The sequence below is a fragment of the Oncorhynchus mykiss genome, chromosome 7 (assembly GCF_057628025.1).
Source record: "Oncorhynchus mykiss isolate SJ-2025 chromosome 7, ASM5762802v1, whole genome shotgun sequence".
Classification (NCBI taxonomy): domain Eukaryota; kingdom Metazoa; phylum Chordata; class Actinopteri; order Salmoniformes; family Salmonidae; genus Oncorhynchus; species Oncorhynchus mykiss.
This window is the reverse complement of record NC_143028.1, coordinates 1-20,055: the sequence shown is the minus strand read 5'-3', so window position 1 is coordinate 20,055 and position 20,055 is coordinate 1. Positions and strand designations below refer to the sequence as shown.

Genomic DNA, 20,055 nt, shown 5'->3' with positions numbered 1-20,055 from the left:
TCTATATGTTTGTCAGTGGCGCTGCAGTAGGTAAGTATGAGGTGGATTCTATCTGTTTGTCAGTGGCGCTGCAGTAGGTAAGTATGAGGTGGATTCTATCTGTTTGTCAGTGGCACTGCAGTAGGTAAGTATGAGGTGGATTCTATATGTTTGTCAGTGGTGCTGCAGTAGGTAAGTATGAGGTGGATTCTATCTGTTTGTCAGTAGTGCTGCAGTAGGTAAGTATGAGGTGGATTCTATCTGTTTGTCAGTGGCGCTGCAGTAGGTAAGTATGAGGTGGATTCTATCTGTTTGTCAGTGGCGCTGCAGTAGGTAAGTATGAGGTGGATTCTATCTGTTTGTCAGTGGTGCTGCAGTAGGTAAGTATGAGGTGGATTCTATCTGTTTGTCAGTGGTGCTGCAGCAGGTAAGTATGAGGTGGATTCTATCTGTTTGTCAGTGGCACTGCAGTAGGTAAGTATGAGGTGGATTCTATATGTTTGTCAGTGGTGCTGCAGTAGGTAAGTATGAGGTGGATTCTATCTGTTTGTCAGTGGTGCTGCAGTAGGTAAGTATGAGGTGGATTCTATCTGTTTGTCAGTGGTGCTGCAGCAGGTAAGTATGAGGTGGATTCTATCTGTTTGTCAGTGGCGCTGCAGTAGGTAAGTATGAGGTGGATTCTATACGTTTGTCAGTGGCGCTGCAGTAGGTAAGTATGAGGTGGATTCTATCTGTTTGTCAGTGGCGCTGCAGTAGGTAAGTATGAGGTAGATTCTATCTGTTTGTCAGTGGCGCTGCAGTAGGTAAGTATGAGGTGGATTCTATCTGTTTGTCAGTGGCGCTGCAGTAGGTAAGTGGCAGTACTTTATTGGCTCTGCTCCGTCTAGTTCTCTGCTTGTTTATCCAGATGCATTGTGGTCTCCAGGGCTCCGTCTGGTTCTCTGCTTGTTTATCCAGATGCATTGTGGTCTCCAGGGCTCCGTCTGGTTCTCTGCTTGTTTATCCAGATGCATTGTGGTCTCCAGGGCTCCGTCTGGTTCTCTGCTTGTTTATCCAGATGCATTGTGGTCTCCAGGGCTCCGTCTGGTTCTCTGCTTGTTTATCCAGATGCATTGTGGTCTCCAGGGCTCTGTCTCTATTGATTTATCCTCAAGCCATTAGGTGACTCACTGATGATTCCTTCCCTTAATCCACAGCTATTGCTCTCTCTCTCTCTCTCTGTGTGTGTGTGTGTGTGTGTGTGTGTGTGTGTGTGTGTGTGTGTGTGTGTGTGTGTGTGTGTGTGTGTGTGTGTGTGTGTGTGTGTGTCTCTATAATGACAACAAGTAAGCTGCAAACCCATTTTGCACCTTTCCTCGGCAGACAGTCTATTGAAACCGAAACAGAGCCAGGTAGAGTGAGACTGAGACGGCAGGCAGGCAGGCAGCAGGATATGAGATATGCTAATGCAGGATCCTAATAACTCCCATTATGAGACTGTTCACAGCAGGTGCTGCTGCCTGGCTGTCATGGGAGCCAGGGGAAGAGAGTGAAGAAACTACTGAGAGAAACTTCAAACTCACAACTCTGGAACAATAGGCAGTTAAAAGTAGACTGGAGACTCACAGTATTCTTAGTGGACCCAGTGTGACAGGACCCAGTGTGACAGGCCTACTTATGTAAATCTGAGGCCCTATTACCATTCTCATGTTAGTAACAAGTTCTATGCAATAGAGAGATTTTTTCATATACTGTATATTGGTACATGCAGTGTCTGTCTGTCTGTCTGTCTGTCTGTCTGTCTGTCTGTCTGTCTGTCTGTCTGTCTGTCTGTCTGTCTGTCTGTCTGTCTGTCTGTCTGTCTGTCTGTCTGTCTGCCTGCCTGCCTGCCTGCCTGCCTGCCTGCCTGCCTGCCTGTCTGTCTGTCTGTCTGTCTGTCTGTCAGCTGCCTGCCTTTCTGTCTGCCTGACTGTCGGCTGCCTGCCTGCCTGTCTGTCGGCTGCCTGCCTTTCTGTCTGCTGCCTACCTTTCTGTCTGCCTGCCTTTCTGTCAGCTGCCTGCCTGCCTGCCTGTCTGCTGCCTACCTTTCTGCCTGCCTTTCTGTCTGCTGCCTACCTTTCTGTCAGCTGTCTGCCTGCCTGTCTGTCGGCTGCCTGCCTGTCTGTCTGCCTGCCTGCCTTTCTGTCAGCTGCCTGCCTGCCTGTCTGTCTGCTGCCTACCTTTCTGTCTGCCTGCCTGTCTGTCTGTCTGCTGCCTGCCTGCCTTTGTCTGCCTTCCTGCCTGCCTTTCTGTCTGCCTGCCTGTCTGTCTGCTGCCTGCCTGCCTTTCTGTCAGCTGCCTGCCTTTCTGTCAGCTGCTTGCCTGTCTGTCAGCTGCCCGCCTTCCTGTCAGCTGCCTGCCTGTCTGTCAGCTGCCTGCCTTTCTGTCAGCTGCCTGCCTGTCTGTCTGTCTGTCAGCTGCCTGCCTGCCTGTCTGTCAGCTGCCTGCCTGCCTGTCTGTCAGCTGCCTGCCTGTCTGTCGGCTGCCTGCCTGTCTGTCTGTTGGCTGCCTGCCTGCCAACCTGTTTCTCTGCCTGTGTGTGTGTGTCTAATTGGAAGTGAGTGCATGTTTATTGCAGTGTCTTTGGGAGTCTTAATGCTGAAGCAGTGCCTTTCCTCCCCTGGCTAAAAACAATGGAGTCAGCAGTCTTCAGTCTCTGGCCTGTCAATGGAGTGATTGTTATCACACTGTCACTATCACTGATGCAGAGACAATCATAGATTTCCCTTGCCAGCTTTCACTTTCTAATGTAAGACCAGCGATTTGTGGAGAGAGAGACTCAAAAAGACCCTGAAGACCCGGTGTATCTTGGAGAGAATTTTCAGGCAGCGATGTCATTACGTCACTACTGGAACGGAAGCGCCGGTGCGCTGCACTGGCATCATCATCATCAGCAGCTACAGCGCAGCGGCAGAGCGGTAGCGGTGGGAGCCCAGACTCTCTCATCTCCAGTGACTCCTTTAGATTATACATGTAAACACGGATCATTGGGGGAATTCTAGACGCCACAACGCGACATCAGACAGCAGCATAACGCCCTGGCGAGTCTCCCAGTCAGCGGAAACCTGCAACAATGTCTTCGTCTGTTAGCGAGACAGAGGAGGTGCGCGTCTCGGCGCTGACGCCTTTGAAGTTGGTGGGACTGGTGTGCGTGTTCCTGGCGCTGTGCTTAGACGTTGGAGCCGTGATGAGCCCGGCATGGGTGACCGCCGACGACCAGTACTGCTTCTCACTGTGGGAGGCGTGCTGGAAAGCAGCGTCGTCTGAGATCTGGCAGTGCAACAGCACGCTGGAGGCAGGTGGGTGAGAACCAGTGGCGCGGCCGTCATCTGTAGCCTAACCAACTAATTATAGCGCAGGATTCACCTTGCATTGTTTGTGGTTATTGGTTTCCATTCATACATAGTCTAACCTATGATGATATTGATGCTCTAAAGAGGGAATTGAGAGGCTGGTGTATAGTCTGCATAGGTGCAGTAAGTTGTGCCTTTACGGAGATTCAGTTAAGTCCTGTCGCCATGACAAAGCATCTCTTGTGGGAGTCTCTCTCTCTCTGACTGCCCGTTGCTCCTTTCTTCTCCGTCCCTCCGTCATTTGTTTGACGCTGATTTCCACAAGCACCTCTCCGCTCCCTGGCGGGCCCACACAGAACGGATGCTTCTCTTTATGTCGAAGACAGTCTCTGTTTGTGCTTTTATTTACTAAGCAGACAGGCTAATTTTAGGATTTGATTTGGATCAGCTACTCTTCCTGGGCTCCAAACAGACCAGAGCAGCTCGGGGACAGAATGACATCCGTTTAAAATCAATGTAGAAATACACAAGGACCTGTGCTGTAAACCACTCAGGACAACCATATGATTTTACATAGACCAATTATTTAGGTCAGGTAGGGGAGGGGCGTTGTGTTGTGAGGTGTTGTTTTAAAGATGTTTTGCTTGGTACATTTTTGATGGAGGGGGGTTCCGTGTAACCATGGCTCTATACAATACTGTATGGTGGGGCATGTCAGTCAGAACGATATGTTATTTGATGATACAGACAATTTGGTATTTTCATCACAGTAATATTTCTCATAAAAACAAGAAGTGTCACAGTCAATCTTTCTTCTACTTTAAGCCAAGTCAGACTGGAATGCATCTTGTTGATATTAGCCTTCTGTTTACTGTGAAGGGCAAGAGGTGCTGCTCTGTTCTGGGCCAGCTGCAGCTCTCCTGTCCTTCTTTACATCTCTCCTATGTCCTTCTTTACAGCTCTCCTATGTCCTTCTTTACAGCTCTCCTGTCCTTCTTTACAGCTCTCCTGTCCTTCTTTACACCTCTCCTGTCCTTCTTTACAGCTCTCCTGTCCTTCTTTGCAGCTCTCCTGTCCTTCTTTGCAGCTCTCCTGTCCTTCTTTACAGCTCTCCTATGTCCTTCTTTACAGCTCTCCTGTCCTTCTTTACAGCTCTCCTATGTCCTTCTTTACAGCTCTCCTGTCCTTCTTTACAGCTCTCCTGTCCTTCTTTGCAGCTCTCCTGTCCTTCTTTACAGCTCTCCTATGTCCTTCTTTACAGCTCTCCTATGTCCTTCTTTACAGCTCTCCTATGTCCTTCTTTACATCTCTCCTATGTTCTTCTTTACAGCTCTCCTATGTCCTTCTTTACATCTCTCCTGTCCTTCTTTACATCTCTCCTGTCCTTCTTTACAGCTCTCCTGTCCTTCTTTACAGCTCTCCTGTGTCCTTCTTTACAGCTCTCCTGTCCTTCTTTGCAGCTCCACTGTCCTTCTTTACAGCTCTCCTATGTCCTTCTTTACAGCTCCCTCCTGTCCTTCTTTACATCTCTCCTATGTCCTTCTTTACAGCTCTCCTATGTCCTTCTTTACAGCTCTCCTGTCCTTCTTTACAGCTCTCCTGTCCTTCTTTACACCTCTCCTGTCCTTCTTTACAGCTCTCCTGTCCTTCTTTGCAGCTCTCCTGTCCTTCTTTACAGCTCTCCTATGTCCTTCTTTACAGCTCTCCTGTCCTTCTTTACAGCTCTCCTATGTCCTTCTTTACAGCTCTCCTGTCCTTCTTTACAGCTCTCCTGTCCTTCTTTGCAGCTCTCCTGTCCTTCTTTACAGCTCTCCTATGTCCTTCTTTACAGCTCTCCTATGTCCTTCTTTACATCTCTCCTATGTTCTTCTTTACAGCTCTCCTGTCCTTCTTTACACCTCTCCTGTCCTTCTTTACAGCTCTCCTGTCCTTCTTTGCAGCTCTCCTGTCCTTCTTTGCAGCTCTCCTGTCCTTCTTTACAGCTCTCCTATGTCCTTCTTTACAGCTCTCCTGTCCTTCTTTACAGCTCTCCTATGTCCTTCTTTACAGCTCTCCTGTCCTTCTTTACAGCTCTCCTGTCCTTCTTTGCAGCTCTCCTGTCCTTCTTTACAGCTCTCCTATGTCCTTCTTTACAGCTCTCCTATGTCCTTCTTTACAGCTCTCCTATGTCCTTCTTTACATCTCTCCTATGTTCTTCTTTACAGCTCTCCTATGTCCTTCTTTACATCTCTCCTGTCCTTCTTTACATCTCTCCTGTCCTTCTTTACAGCTCTCCTGTCCTTCTTTACAGCTCTCCTGTGTCCTTCTTTACAGCTCTCCTGTCCTTCTTTGCAGCTCCACTGTCCTTCTTTACAGCTCTCCTATGTCCTTCTTTACAGCTCCCTCCTGTCCTTCTTTACATCTCTCCTATGTCCTTCTTTACAGCTCTCCTATGTCCTTCTTTACAGCTCTCCTGTCCTTCTTTACAGCTCTCCTGTCCTTCTTTACACCTCTCCTGTCCTTCTTTACAGCTCTCCTGTCCTTCTTTGCAGCTCTCCTGTCCTTCTTTACAGCTCTCCTATGTCCTTCTTTACAGCTCTCCTGTCCTTCTTTACAGCTCTCCTATGTCCTTCTTTACAGCTCTCCTGTCCTTCTTTACAGCTCTCCTGTCCTTCTTTGCAGCTCTCCTGTCCTTCTTTACAGCTCTCCTATGTCCTTCTTTACAGCTCTCCTATGTCCTTCTTTACAGCTCTCCTATGTCCTTCTTTACATCTCTCCTATGTGCTTCTTTACAGCTCTCCTATGTCCTTCTTTACATCTCTCCTGTCCTTCTTTACATCTCTCCTGTCCTTCTTTACAGCTCTCCTGTCCTTCTTTACAGCTCTCCTGTGTCCTTCTTTACAGCTCTCCTGTCCTTCTTTGCAGCTCTCCTGTCCTTCTTTACAGCTCTCCTATGTCCTTCTTTACAGCTCTCTTATGTCCTTCTTTACAGCTCTCCTGTGTCCTTCTTTACAGCTCTCCTATGTCCTTCTTTACAGCTCTCCTATGTCCTTCTTTACAGCTCTCCTGTCCTTATTTACAGCTCTCCTATGTCCTTCTTTACATCTCTCCTATGTACTTATTTAAATCTCTCCTATGTCCTTCTTTACAGTTCTCCTATGTCCTTCTTTACAGCTCTCCTATGTCCTTATTTACAGCTCTCCTATGTCCTTCTTTACATCTCTCCTATGTCCTTCTTTGCAGCTCTCCTATGTCCTTCTTTACAGCTCTCCTATGTCCTTCTTTACAGCTCTCCTATGTCCTTCTTTGCAGCTCTCCCATGTCCTTCTTTACATCTCTCCTATGTCCTTTACATCTCTCCTATGTCCTTTACATCTCTCCTATGTCCTTTACAGCTCTCCTATGTCCTTCTTTGCAGCTCTCCTATGTCCTTCTTTGCAGCTCTCATATGTCCTTCTTTACAGCTCTCCTATGTCCTTCTTTACATCTCTCCTATGTCCTTCTTTACATCTCTCCTATGTCCTTCTTTACATCTCTCCTATGTCCTTCTTTACATCTCTACTATGTCCTTTACATCTCTCCTATGTACTTCTTTACATGTCTCCTATGTCCTTTACATCTCTCCTATGTCCTTCTTTACATCTCTCCTATGTCCTTTACATCTCTCCTATGTCCTTCTTTACATCTCTCCTATGTCCTTCTTTACATCTCTCCTATGTCCTTCTTTACAGCTCTCCTATGTCCTTTATATCTCTCCTATGTCCTTCTTTACATCTCTCCTATGTCCTTCTTTACATCTCTCCTATGTCCTTCTTTACAGCTCTCCTGTGTCCTTTATATCTCTCCTATGTCCTTCCTTGCAGCTCCTGACTACACAACCCGGCCATAGTCCAGATCAAACCAGAGCAGGACTTGTTTGGTTGAATGTGGTGTTAAATAAAGCAGAGCGTCTCGATCAGACAGACCTCAAATATTTACTTTAAAATTTGTATTTTTCTTGCCTCAGCCATGTCCCACCCCTGTGCCTGGCTGGCAAACTCACCTCCCGGTGAAACAGTTGAGCTTTACGAATCCATTTATCATCTAAAACTAGAATATGGACTGTTCCAGAATGACTAGATGACACGTGGAGGAACTCTTTGGGGAGGGGGAACTTTATTTGCTCATTGGAGATGCGCTTTGGGAAGCGTGGGATTTTTTTCCACGCCAGCTCACCAATCCAGCTGGGGCTTTTTCGTTCCGCTTTTGGTTTCTAGAAATGAGTCTTTGTTGAATTCCCACGTTTGCCCTCTTTCAGACAGCAGGCAGCATAACTTTGAGCTGCAAATTCCCAGTGGGGCAAATGCCTGGAGATTAGTTACTAGGGCAACTGGGTGCTACATTCACACACTAGGTTTGGATCTGATGGGGTCTCCTTTTTCCCAGAGGGCTGTGAAGGGCCTGACTGAACCCCTCTTCTGAGCGCAGAGTCCTGTCAGGTCACTTTCACAATTATACATTTCCTCTTTTCACATTTGTCTCCATTTCTCAGACATTTTGTATAAATAGTTGATCTAGATTTTATTCAGTTTCTGCAGTTGTTTTATGTTGTTATCTGGTGTACTTTACATTTGTTGAGTGCCATATATTATATTTTCAGTCTCGGCTCTAAATGAATATGTTGATGTTCTTGACAGTATATGATGTTTCAAAATTCTTCTCATCCACTGAAAGTGCAGCCTGGACTCATCCAGCTGTGGCCTGTGGCAGGCCTCTCCATCTCCCCATCTGTCTGTCTCTCTCCCTCTCCATCTCCATCTCCCCATCTGTCTGTCTCTCTCCCTCTCCATCTCCCCATCTGTCTGTCTCTCTCCCTCTCCATCTCCCCATCTCTCTGTCTCTCTCCCTCTCCATATATCTCTGTCTCTCTGCCTCTCCATCTCCCCATCTGTCTGTCTCTCTGCCTCTCCATCTCCCCATCTGTCTGTCTCTCTGCCTCTCCATCTCCCCATCTCTCTGTCTCTCTCCCTCTCCATCTCCCCATCTCTCTGTCTCTCTCCCTCTCCATCTCCCCATCTCTCTGTCTCTCTCCCTCTCCATATATCTCTGTCTCTCTGCCTCTCCATCTCCCCATCTGTCTGTCTCTCTGCCTCTCCATCTCCCCATCTGTCTGTCTCTCTGCCTCTCCATCTCCCCATCTCTCTGTCTCTCTCCCTCTCCATCTCCCCATCTCTCTGTCTCTCTCCCTCTCCATCTCCCCATCTCTCTGTCTCTCTGCCTCTCCATCTCCCCATCTGTCTGTCTCTCTGCCTCTCCATCTCCCCATCTCTCTGTCTCTCTCCCTCTCCATCTCCCCATCTCTCTGTCTCTCTCCCTCTCCATCTCCCCATCTCTCTGTCTCTCTCGCTCTCTTTCTCGCCCCCACCTCTCTCTTCCCCATCTCTCTCGCTCTCCCATTTCTCTCTCTCTCTCTGTCTCCCTCCCTCTACAGGGTGTGTTTGTGTGTTTCAGACAAATCAGTCAGTGGAAACAGTAAGAGACCATTTTGTAGAGAGAGAGAGTTTATCCCATGTTTTGACCAGAGGGGTTTTCTGTAATGATGATTCTGCCACTTAGAAATTCAATTAAAATTCTAATAGTTTAATGACAGCTCTCTATCTCTTCTGTGGATCTCACTATCTGATTCAGTGCTAGTCCAACTCCAGCACACACACACACACACACACACACACACACACACACACACACACACACACACACACACACACACACACACACACACCAAACTCTCCAGTTAATGCATGACCAATCCACAGTGATGTGCTGCTGCTGTTTTATCCCCCTCTATCCTTCCCTCCCTCCTTTGTCCCTCCATCTCTCCTTTCCTCCCTCCTCCATCCCTCCTTTCCTCCATCCCTCCTTCCCTCTATCCTTCTCTCCTTTGTCCCTCCATCTCTCCTTCCCTACCTCCTCCATCCCTTCTTCCCTCCTTTGTCCCTCCATCTCTCCTTCCCTCCCTCCTTTCCTCCCTCCCTCCTCCATCCCTCCTTCCCTCTATCCCTCCCTCCTTTCCTCCATCCCTCCTTCCCTCTATCCCTCCCTCCTTGCCTCCATCCCTCCTTCCCTCTTCCTTCCCTCTATCCCTCCCTCCCTCCCTCCATCCATCCCTCCTTCCTCAATGGAGGACAGGATCATTCCTCTCCTATGTCAGGATGTGTTTAAAGAGCCTGGCTAGTTTGACTGACCTATTTTTTCAGACTTTCTTCACACTGGTGAATATTTCATGTCAGACATGATTCGCTGCGGTGCGGTCGGGGTCGGTCGCTCCGTGTGGTAAGGATACCTAGCTCTCTTTAAGGACAGGCAGATTGGGATCAGGGCAGACTAATATCCTCTTCTCTTTGCACCTCTCCTCTCCTCTCCTCCCCTCCCCTCTCCTCTCCTCTCCTCTCCTCTCCTCTCCTCTCCTCTCCTCTCCTCTCCTCTCCTCTCCTCTCCTCTCCTCTCCTCTCCTCTCCTCTCCTCTCCTCTCCTCTCCCCTCCCCTCCCCTCTCCTCTCCTCTCCTCTCCTCTCCTCTCCTCTCCTCTCCTCTCCTCTCCTCTCCTCTCCTCTCCTCCCCGCTCCTCTCCAACAGAGAGAGGTCCTCAGAAGGTTCTGGTCTATTTGTGGCCTCTGAATGAACACTGTAAAACAATATGGTGATGGTTTGCATCCCACAGCCACAGTCAGAGAAGGACCCCCGAGGACAGGAGAGTCAAACTCATTCCATGGAGGGCTGAGTGTCTGCAAGGTTTTTGGTTTTTCCTTTCAATTAAGATATACACAATTAGGTGAGGGGAGTTTTTTTTACTAGTTAGTGACCTTAATTCATAAATCAAGTACAAGGGAGGAGTGAAAACCCACAGACGGCCCTCTGTGGAATGAGTTTGATACAGTGCCTTGCGAAAGTATTCGGCCCCCTTGAACTTTGCGACCTTTTGCCACATTTCAGGCTTCAAACATAAAGATATAAAACTGTATTTTTTTGTGAAAAATCAACAACAAGTGGGACACAATCATGAAGTGGAACGACATTTATTGGATATTTCAAACTTTTTTAACAAATCAAAAACTGAAAAATTGGGCGTGCAAAATTATTCAGCCCCCTTACAAATACTTTGTAGCGCCACCTTTTGCTGCGATTACAGCTGTAAGTCGCTTGGGGTATGTCTCTATCAGTTTTGCACATCGAGAGACTGAAATTTTTTCCCATTCCTCCTTGCAAAACAGCTCGAGCTCAGTGAGGTTGGATGGAGAGCATTTGTGAACAGCAGTTTTCAGTTCTTTCCACAGATTCTCGATTGGATTCAGGTCTGGACTTTGACTTGGCCATTCTAACACCTGGATATGTTTATTTTTGAACCATTCCATTGTAGATTTTGCTTTATGTTTTGGATCATTGTCTTGTTGGAAGACAAATCTCCGTCCCAGTCTCAGGTCTTTTGCAGACTCCATCAGGTTTTCTTCCAGAATGGTCCTGTATTTGGCTCCATCCATCTTCCCATCAATTTTAACCATCTTCCCTGTCCCTGCTGAAGAAAAGCAGGCCCAAACCATGATGCTGCCACCACCATGTTTGACAGTGGGGATGGTGTGTTCAGCTGTGTTGCTTTTACGCCAAACATAACGTTTTGCATTGTTGCCAAAAAGTTCAATTTTGGTTTCATCTGACCAGAGCACCTTCTTCCACATGTTTGGTGTGTCTCCCAGGTGGCTTGTGGCAAACTTTAAACAACACTTTTTATGGATATCTTTAAGAAATGGCTTTCTTCTTGCCACTCTTCCATAAAGGCCAGATTTGTGCAATATACGACTGATTGTTGTCCTATGGACAGAGTATCCCACCTCAGCTGTAGATCTCTGCAGTTCATCCAGAGTGATCATGGGCCTCTTGGCTGCATCTCTGATCAGTCTTCTCCTTGTATGAGCTGAAGGTTTAGAGGGACGGCCAGGTCTTGGTAGATTTGCAGTGGTCTGATACTCCTTCCATTTCAATATTATCGCTTGCACAGTGCTCCTTGGGATGTTTAAAGCTTGGGAAATCTTTTTGTATCCAAATCCGGCTTTAAACTTCTTCACAACAGTATCTCGGACCTGCCTGGTGTGTTCCTTGTTCTTCATAATGCTCTCTGCACTTTTAACGGACCTCTGAGACTATCACAGTGCAGGTGCATTTATACGGAGACTTGATTACACACAGGTGGATTGTATTTATCATCATTAGTCATTTAGGTCAACATTGGATCATTCAGAGATCCTCACTGAACTTCTGGAGAGAGTTTGCTGCACTGAAAAGTAAAGGGGCTGAATAATTTTGCACGCCCAATTTTTCAGTTTGGACACACACACACATGGACACACACGCATGTTGCACACACACACACACACACACACACACACACACACACACACACACACACACACACACACACACATGGATGTGTGCAAAACTACAGGCAATTTAAGACGCAATGTATGGATAATCTTTAATACCTTTCCTGTAGTCAGATGACCAAATCGCCCTCTAGTGGCCTCATGGGGGGAATGTTATTCATAATTTCATAATTAATACACTTTTTTTCATGTCAAATGTATATAAAGTGTAATGTTGGGATGCAAAATCAAAATGTAAGACATTTTCAACTCTATATCTGACATGATAGAGGTGTCTTCTTTTGTTAAGCCCATAACCATGTGTGTGAGGTGTCTTCTGTTGTTAAACCCATAACCATGTGTGTGAGGTGGATACTGTTGTTACAAAGTAGATTAGTTTAAGACGACCAAGAACCACTCTGTGTGACCCTGGTTTAGCCCACTGCAGTGAAAGGTGAATCCCTGTAAGAAGTGACCAGTCAGAACCTCTAATAACTAAACTGAGTGATGAGAAACATGTCCAGGCCTCTAATCCAGGCAGTCACATGCAGCTACACATTCCTTCCTTTAAATAAGTCCCACTGAGGTGTGAAAGGGGTAGCCTAGTGGTTAGAGCGTTGGACTAGCAGCTGAAAGGTTGCAAGTTCAAATCCCCGAGCTGACAAGGTACAAATCTGTCATTCTGCCCCTGAACAGGCAGTTAACCCACTGTTCCTAGACCAGTTAACCCACTGTTCCTAGACTGTCATTGAAAATAAGAATCTCAGTGAGCTTCTTTCATGGCTCTTCAGAGTCATTTTGAGTCCATCGTCTAAATGGTTTTGTTCATGTTACTGTCTGTAGTTCTTTAAAGTGGAACCACTACACATGTTACTGTCTGTAGTTCTTTAAAGTGGAACCACTACACATGTTACTGTCTGTAGTTCTTTAAAGTGGAACCACTACACATGTAGTGTCTGTAGTTCTTTAAAGTGGAACCAAAACACATGTTACTGTCTGTAGTTCTTGGTACCAACCAACTACATGAAGACCTCAGTGGTCTCTCCCCCTCCCCCTCTTGTAACCATTCTCCCTGCCTAGTGTCCTTGTCCACTACTGGTCCACTCCCTCTCACCCCCTCCCCCTCTTGTAACCATTCTCCCTACCTAGTGTCCTTGCCTGCCACTGGTCCACTCCCTCTCTGACCATACAGTCGGACCACTACACAAACACAGTCCATCTAACCAGCATGACTCCCTCAGCCCCGGTTCTGGAAATAACCATGTCTTCTGATAGGCTGAGAGCAGTGACCGTGGTTCACTCCTCAACTGACCATACGGTCCAACCATAACACAACCACGTGGTCCTCTTTATAACCAGGCTGACTCGCTGGCTGTGTCTTCTGATAGGCTGAGAGCAGTGACCGTGGTTCACTCCTCAACTGACCATACGGTCTGATCATAACACAACCACGTGGTCCTCTTTATAACCAGGCTGACTCCCTGGCTGTGTCTTCTGATTGGCTGAGAGCAGTGACCGTGGTTCACTCCTCAACTGACCATACGGTCTGATCATAACACAACCACGTGGTCCTCTTTATAACCAGGCTGACTCGCTGGCTGTGTCTTCTGATTGGCTGAGAGCAGTGACAGTGAGAACACTGTGACTACAGCTGAAACATGAATGAAACATAACCCCCTCCAACGTTAGGCTACTCCTCTCTGAGGGCATCCCAAATGGCACACCTTTGACCAGGGTCCTATGGGATACCCTATGGGCCCTGGTAAAAAGTAGTGCACTATAAAGGGAATAGTGTGCCATTTTGGATCCAGCCTCTGGTTAATGCATACGGACAGGGTACAGTTAGTGTGGGAAATGGCCCTCTTTATCTGGTGTAAACCAGTCTGACTGAGAAGAGGGGATCTCCTGGGCAGGGAAGGTAGACACCCACAACACTTGTTGTTTCTTCAGGTTTCATCATGATGTCCTGAGTTCTTGTTGTTTTTCACTCACATCGCTGGAACAACTGTACATGCTTTCCTCCTGTAGATCTTTAAGTGTCTTCTCCTCCTTTCTCCTCTCCTCCTTTCTCCTCCTTTCTCCTCCTTTCTCCTCCTTTCTCCTCTCCTCCTTTCTCCTCCTTTCTTCTCTCCTCTCCTCCTTTCTCCTCTCCTGTCCTCCATCCTCCTCCCCTCTCCTTTCCCCCATCCTCCTCCTCTCTCCTCTTCCCCATCCTCCTCTTCCCCATCCTCCTCTCCTCCAGCCTCCTCTCCCCATCCTCCTCTCCCCCATCCTCCCCTCCTCTCCTCCAGCCTCCTCTTCCCCATCCTCCTCTCCCCCATCCTCCCCTCCTCTCCTCCAGCCTCCTCTCCCCCATCCTCCTCTCCTCTCCCCATCCTCCTCTCCCCCATCCTCCCCTCCCCCATCCTCCTCTCCTCTCCTCCAGCCTCCTCTCCATCCTCCTCTTCACAGAATCTAGCCAGTCACCATGATTGGCCAGGAGATAACCCAGCCAGCTGTTTGTAACAGATTGATCGTCTCTATTTCCTGTCCTTATCTGACCACAGTGTCTACCATAACTACTGTACACAGCTGCTGCTGGACCCCTCACTAAACCAACATTTATTACTGACTGACTTTTCTAGTCCCTTCTTCTATTTATTTTGTGGGGGTGGTGTGGTGGGTTGGGTTGGGGTTGTGGGTGAGGTTGTGAGTGGAGGTGAGGGTGGGGGTGGGGTTGTGGTTGGTGGGGTGGGGGTTGTAGGTGGGGTTGTAGTTGTTGGTGTGTTTGTAGATGGGGTTGTGGGTGGGAATGTAGTTGTTGGTGGGGTTGCTGTTGTGGGTGGGGTTGGGGTTGGGGTTGTAGTTGTGGGTGGGGTTGTAGTTGTTGGTGGGGTTGCTGTTGTGGGTGGGGTTGGGGTTGTAGTTGTTGTTGGGGTTGTAGTTGTGGGTGGGGTTGTAGTTGTTGGTGGGGTTGCTGTTGTGGGTGGGGTTGGGGTTGTGGGTGGGGTTGCTGTTGTGGGTGGGGTTGGGGTTGTAGTTGTTGTTGGGGTTGTAGTTGTGGGTGGGGTTGTAGTTGTTGGTGGGGTTGCTGTTGTGGGTGGGGTTGGGGTTGTGGGTGGGGTTGGGGTTGTAGTTGTTGTTGGGGTTGTAGTTGTGGGTGGGGTTGTAGTTGTTGGTGGGGTTGCTGTTGTGGGTGGGGTTGGGGTTGTGGGTGGGGTTGTGGCTGTTGGTGGGGTTGTAGATGTTGCCTTGCCTGTATGTTGTTAGTGGGGTTGGTTGAGATGATGGCAGATTGATTTTGATAACATGCCAACAATGCTCTTTAGTCAACGATGTGTGTCAGTGAGATGCGGGTCAGCGTCTCTATCTGACCCCCCCTTTCTCTCTCTCTCCCCCTCTTTCTCTCTCTCTCCCCCCCTTTCTCTCTCTCTCCCCCTCTTTCTCTCTCTCTCCCCATTTCTCTCTCTCTCCCCCTCTTTCTCTCTCTCTCCCCCTCTTTCTCTCTCTCTCCCCCTCTTTCTCTCTCTCTCCCCCTCTTTCCCCCCCCCTTTCTCTCTCTCTCTCTCTCTCTCTCTCTCTCTCTCTCTCTCTCCCCCCTCTCTCCCCCTCACCCTCTTTCTCTCCCCCTCTTTCTCTCTCCCCCTCCCCCTCATTCGCTCTCTCCCTCCCCGTCTTTCTCTGTCTCCCCCTCTCTCCCTCCCCCTCTCTCTCTCTCTCCCTCCTCTCTCCCCCCTCTCTCCCTTTCTCTCTCTCTTGCTGTTCCCTCTCTCCCCTCTCTCTCCCCCCCTTTCTCTCTCTCTTGCTGTTCCCTCTCTCCCTCTCTCTCCCCCCTCTCTCCCCCCTCGCTCCATTTCCCTCCGACAACTTGCTGTTTGCTCCCTCTTGTTTATACCACCTGATATCCCCTCCTCTCTGTCCTCTCTCTCCTTCCCTCTCTGTCCTCTATCTCTCCTTCCCTCTCTGTCCTCTCTCTCCTTCCCTCTCTGTCCTCTATCTCTCCTTCCCTCTCTGTCCTCTATCTCTCCTTCCCTCTCTGTTCTCTATCTCTCCTTCCCTCTCTGTCCTCTATCTCTCCTTCCCTCTCTGTCCTCTATCTCTCCTTCCCTCTCTGTCCTCTATCTCTCCTTCCCTCTCTGTCCTCTCTCTCCTTCCCTCTCTGTCCTCTATCTCTCCTTCCCTCTCTGTCCTCTATCTCTCCTTCCCTCTCTGTCCTCTATCTCTCCTTCCCTCTCTGTTCTCTATCTCTCCTTCCCTCTCTGTCCTCTATCTCTCCTTCCCTCTCTGTCCTCTATATCTCATTCCCTCTCTGTCCTCTATCTCTCCTTCCCTCTCTGTCCTCTATCTCTCCTTCCCTCTCTGTCCTCTATCTCTCCTTCCATCTCTGTCCTCTATCTCTCCTCCCCTCTCTGTCCTCTATCTCTCCTTCCCTCTCTGTCCTCTATCTCTCCTTCCCTCTCTGTCCTCTATCTCTCCTTCCCTCTCTGTCCTCTATCTCTCCTTCCCTCTCTGTCCTCTATCTCTCCTTCCCTCTCTGTTCTCTATCTCTCCTTCCCTCTCTGTCCTCTATCTCTCCTTCCCTCTCTGTCCTCTATATCTCATTCCCTCTCTGTCCTCTATCTCTCCTTCCCTCTCTGTCCTCTATCTCTCCTTCCCTCTGTCTCCCAACCCTTTCTCCCTCCTTATCTCTCGTATGCTCCTCCCCTCTCCTTTCCCTCCTCTACCTCTTTCCTTAACTATATATGTATTCTCTCTCTTCTAGACTGGCAGATCGCCACCCTGTCCTTGTTGCTAGGTGGAGCTGCTCTGGTCCTGCTCTCCTTCCTGGTGGTCCTGGTGTCAGTGTGTATCGGCTCTCGGAGACGCTTCAACAGACCTGTCGCTGTCATGCTGTTCGCTGCAGGTGAACACACACACACTCACACACACACACAACAACATTGCTGTACAATGTACAATTCCTATCAACAAACAGGCTCTCAAAGTGCTTGATAGGAAGCCCAATAGCCATCATCACTGTTACATCCTCATAAAGCATGAGCCCCTGAGTTGGGAACATCTTGTGCAGTACACTGACGCATGTCTTGTATTCAAGATCTTAAATGGCCTGGCACACACACACAATTATTTGTCTCTATCTTCTGATATCATATTCCTTGTTAGACGGTTAATTCATACGTAATATGCATGTATCTCTCCCTCTTCAATAGACAGTATGTGTATGAGATGTCCTCTGTTTCCCTCTGCTCCAGTGGTGTTGCAGGGCTGCAGTCTGGTCCTCTACCCCATCAAGTTCACTGAGACCATCAGCATGAGCATATACCACGAGTTCAACTGGGGTTACGGCCTGGCCTGGGGCGCTACCATTTTCTCCTTCGGCGGGGGGATCCTCTACTGCCTCAACCCTAAGAACTATGAAGACTACTACTGACCCTGCTGGACTGTACCACTGTGACCCCCCCTCCCTCCCCCCCTGTAGTCGCTGGCTGTCATACATATCCTATACTGTATAATGCTAATGCTCGCTAGAGAGACAGGTAGACACAGAGAGATGCACACACACACACACACACACGTCAGCATACAGTATTTCCTGTGGAAGCAGGCAGAGGCTCAGTGCTGGGGTGGATGGATGATTTCACAGTACCCTGTACCCTGCTCTGTACTGCCTCTTCAGTCAGAGACTAACAGATAACAGACTGACCAATCAGATCACTCTATCTGTCCTCAAACCCTGGGACAAGGACTCACTGAAGCACTGTTACCGACCAAGTATTACTTAGAAGGCCTTAGGGATAAGGATGAGGCTAAGCTCGGCAAACCCAGAAGGAAAATCTGGTGCCAGCTACCATTTATGTTATGTAGTCTGTCCACAAGAGATTAGGATGAGTCTGACTGGAAAACAGACTTGTCTTCTCACTGGTTGGCAGAGACAGACTGGGATGACCAACACTGGTAGGCAGACAGACTGGGATGACCAACACTGGTAGGTAGAGACAGACTGGGATGACCAACACTGGTAGGCAGAGGGATTGGGATGACCAACACTGGTAGGCAGAGAGACTGGGATGACCAACACTGGTAGGCAGAGAGACTGGGATGACCAACACTGGTAGGCAGAGACAGACTGGGATGACCAACACTGGTAGGCAGAGGGACTGGGATGACCAACACTGGTAGGCAGAGAGACTGGGATGACCAACACTGGTAGGCAGAGAGACTGGGATGACCAACACTGGTAGGTAGAGACAGACTGGGATGACCAACACTGGTAGGTAGAGACAGACTGGGATGACCAACACTGGTAGGTAGAGACAGACTGGGATGACCAACACTGGTAGGTAGGGACAGACTGGGATGACCAAGACTGGTAGGTAGAGACAGACTGGGATGACCAACACTGGTAGGCAGAGACAGACTGGGATGACCAACACTGGTAGGTAGAGACAGACTGGGATGACCAACACTGGTAGGTAGAGACAGACTGGGATGACCAACACTGGTAGGTAGAAACAGACTGGAATGACCAACACTGGTAGGTAGAGACAGACTGGGATGACCAACACTGGTAGGCAGACAGACTGGGATGACCAACACTGGTAGGTAGAGACAGACTGGGATGACCAACACTGGTAGGTAGAGACAGACTGGGATGACCAACACTGGTAGCTTGGCATGTGAAGGCGAGGAAGAGACCCAGTGACCCACAGGACACCAATGCCACTACAATGTATCTCCATGGAAGTATGAACCCCCATAGCTAGCTACAGTTGGGCTCAATTCCATTTCAATTCCAGTCAATTCAGGAAGTACAATTCCAATGACCTCCAATACTTTTCAATGAGGAATTGGAGTTTTGGTTTACTTTCTGAAAATGATTGGAATTGAAATGGAATTGACCCCAATCTTGGTAAAGAGGAGGTTTGGTACGTCCCAATACTCCAAAACAGAGGTTTCCTTCCTGTCTTCATAGCCAGTGAAGAGCACAGAGACAGACAGGGAGCCGTTAAAGCCCGTTTAGGACACAGCCCAGTAATGTGGTACTGGTCTGTAGCTTATCTGGTCTGTCTCATCACAGCTTTGTCAGGTTTTTTGCAGCGATGTAGGAATGTTCCGTGGTCTAGAAGAGGAGACAGACAGATAGCTTAGTTTATGTCTGGTAACACATTTACTTGTCCGACAATAATCCAAATGAAATGTAACCACACAAATCAAATATTATTATTTTGATGGACATCCTACAGTAGATTGAGGGGTAAATTGTTGAATGATGTTCGTGAAGATGTTGACGAGATGTGTGAGTAGATTGGAGGGACGGAGAGAGAGAGAGAGAGAGAGAGAGGGAGGGAGAGAGGGAGAGAGGGAGAGAGAGGGAGGGAGGGAGGGAGAGAGAGAGAGAGAGAGAGAGAGAGAGAGAGAGAAAGAGGGAGGGAGGGAGGGAGAGAGAGAGGGAGAGAGAGGGAGGGAGAGAGAGAGAGAGAGAGGGAGAGAGAGGGAGAGGGAGAGAGGGAGGAGAGAGAGAGAGAGAGAGAGAGAGAGAGGGAGAGGAGAGAGAGGGAGGGAGAGAGAGAGAGAGAGGGAGAGGGAGGGAGAGGGAGGGAGAGGGAGGGAGAGAGAGAGGGAGGGAGAGAGAGAGATAGAGAGAGAGAGAGTTGGGGAGAGAGAGAGAGTTGGGGAGAGAGAGAGAGAGAGAGAGAGAGAGAGAGAGAGGGCATGTTTTAGATGCCGTGGTAGAGATATGTATCAGTATTCATCTCATTGTAAATTAACACAATAAAGCAAGTAAAATAGCCAGTCTCTTCCTCTCATTAGATTACAGGAGGGGCTAATCAGGGGTGGGCAAACTTTTTGGCTTGAGAGCCACATCGGGATTTTTGGCTCGAGGGACACATTTTTGGATGGGATCAATTGTTTGTTAAAGTCAATTTGCGGGGGCCTCCCGAGAGGTGCAGCGGTCTACATACCTGGGTTCAATCCCAGGCTGTGTCACAGCTGACCGTGACTGGGAGACCCATGAAGCGGCGCACAATTGTCTCAGTGTCGTCCGGGTCAGGGAGGGTTTGGCAGACCGAGATGTCCTTGTCTCATCGCGCTCTAGCGCCTCCTGTGGCGGGCCGGGTGCAGTGCACGCTGACACGGTCGCCAGGTGTACGGTGTTTCCACCGACACGTTGGTGCGGCTGGCTTCCGGGTTAAGAGGGCATTGTGTCAAGAAGCAGTGCGGCTTGGTTGGGTTGTGTTTCGGAGGACGCACAGCTCTTGACCTTCGCCTCTCCCGAGGCTGTACGGTAGTTGCAGCGATGAGACAAGACTGTAACTACCATTTGGATTCCACAAAATTGGGGAGAAAAAAGGGATACAATTTAAAATATATATATTTATATATAAATGTATTTATTTTGTCTCGCGGGCCGGA

General features: G+C 48.6%; 1 protein-coding gene across 1 annotated transcript; it reads left to right on the top strand.

Moving 5' to 3' along the window:
* Positions 1 to 2,847: 2,847 nt before the first annotated feature.
* On the top strand, positions 2,848 to 19,047 carry LOC110527087 (transmembrane protein 47). Its single transcript, XM_090242242.1, has 3 exons — positions 2,848 to 3,296; positions 16,403 to 16,543; positions 16,893 to 19,047. Exons 1-3 carry the CDS (start codon positions 3,071 to 3,073, stop codon positions 17,069 to 17,071), a joined length of 546 nt encoding a protein of 181 aa, XP_090098368.1. The 5' UTR covers positions 2,848 to 3,070; the 3' UTR covers positions 17,072 to 19,047.
* The last annotated feature ends 1,008 nt before the right edge of the window (positions 19,048 to 20,055 follow it).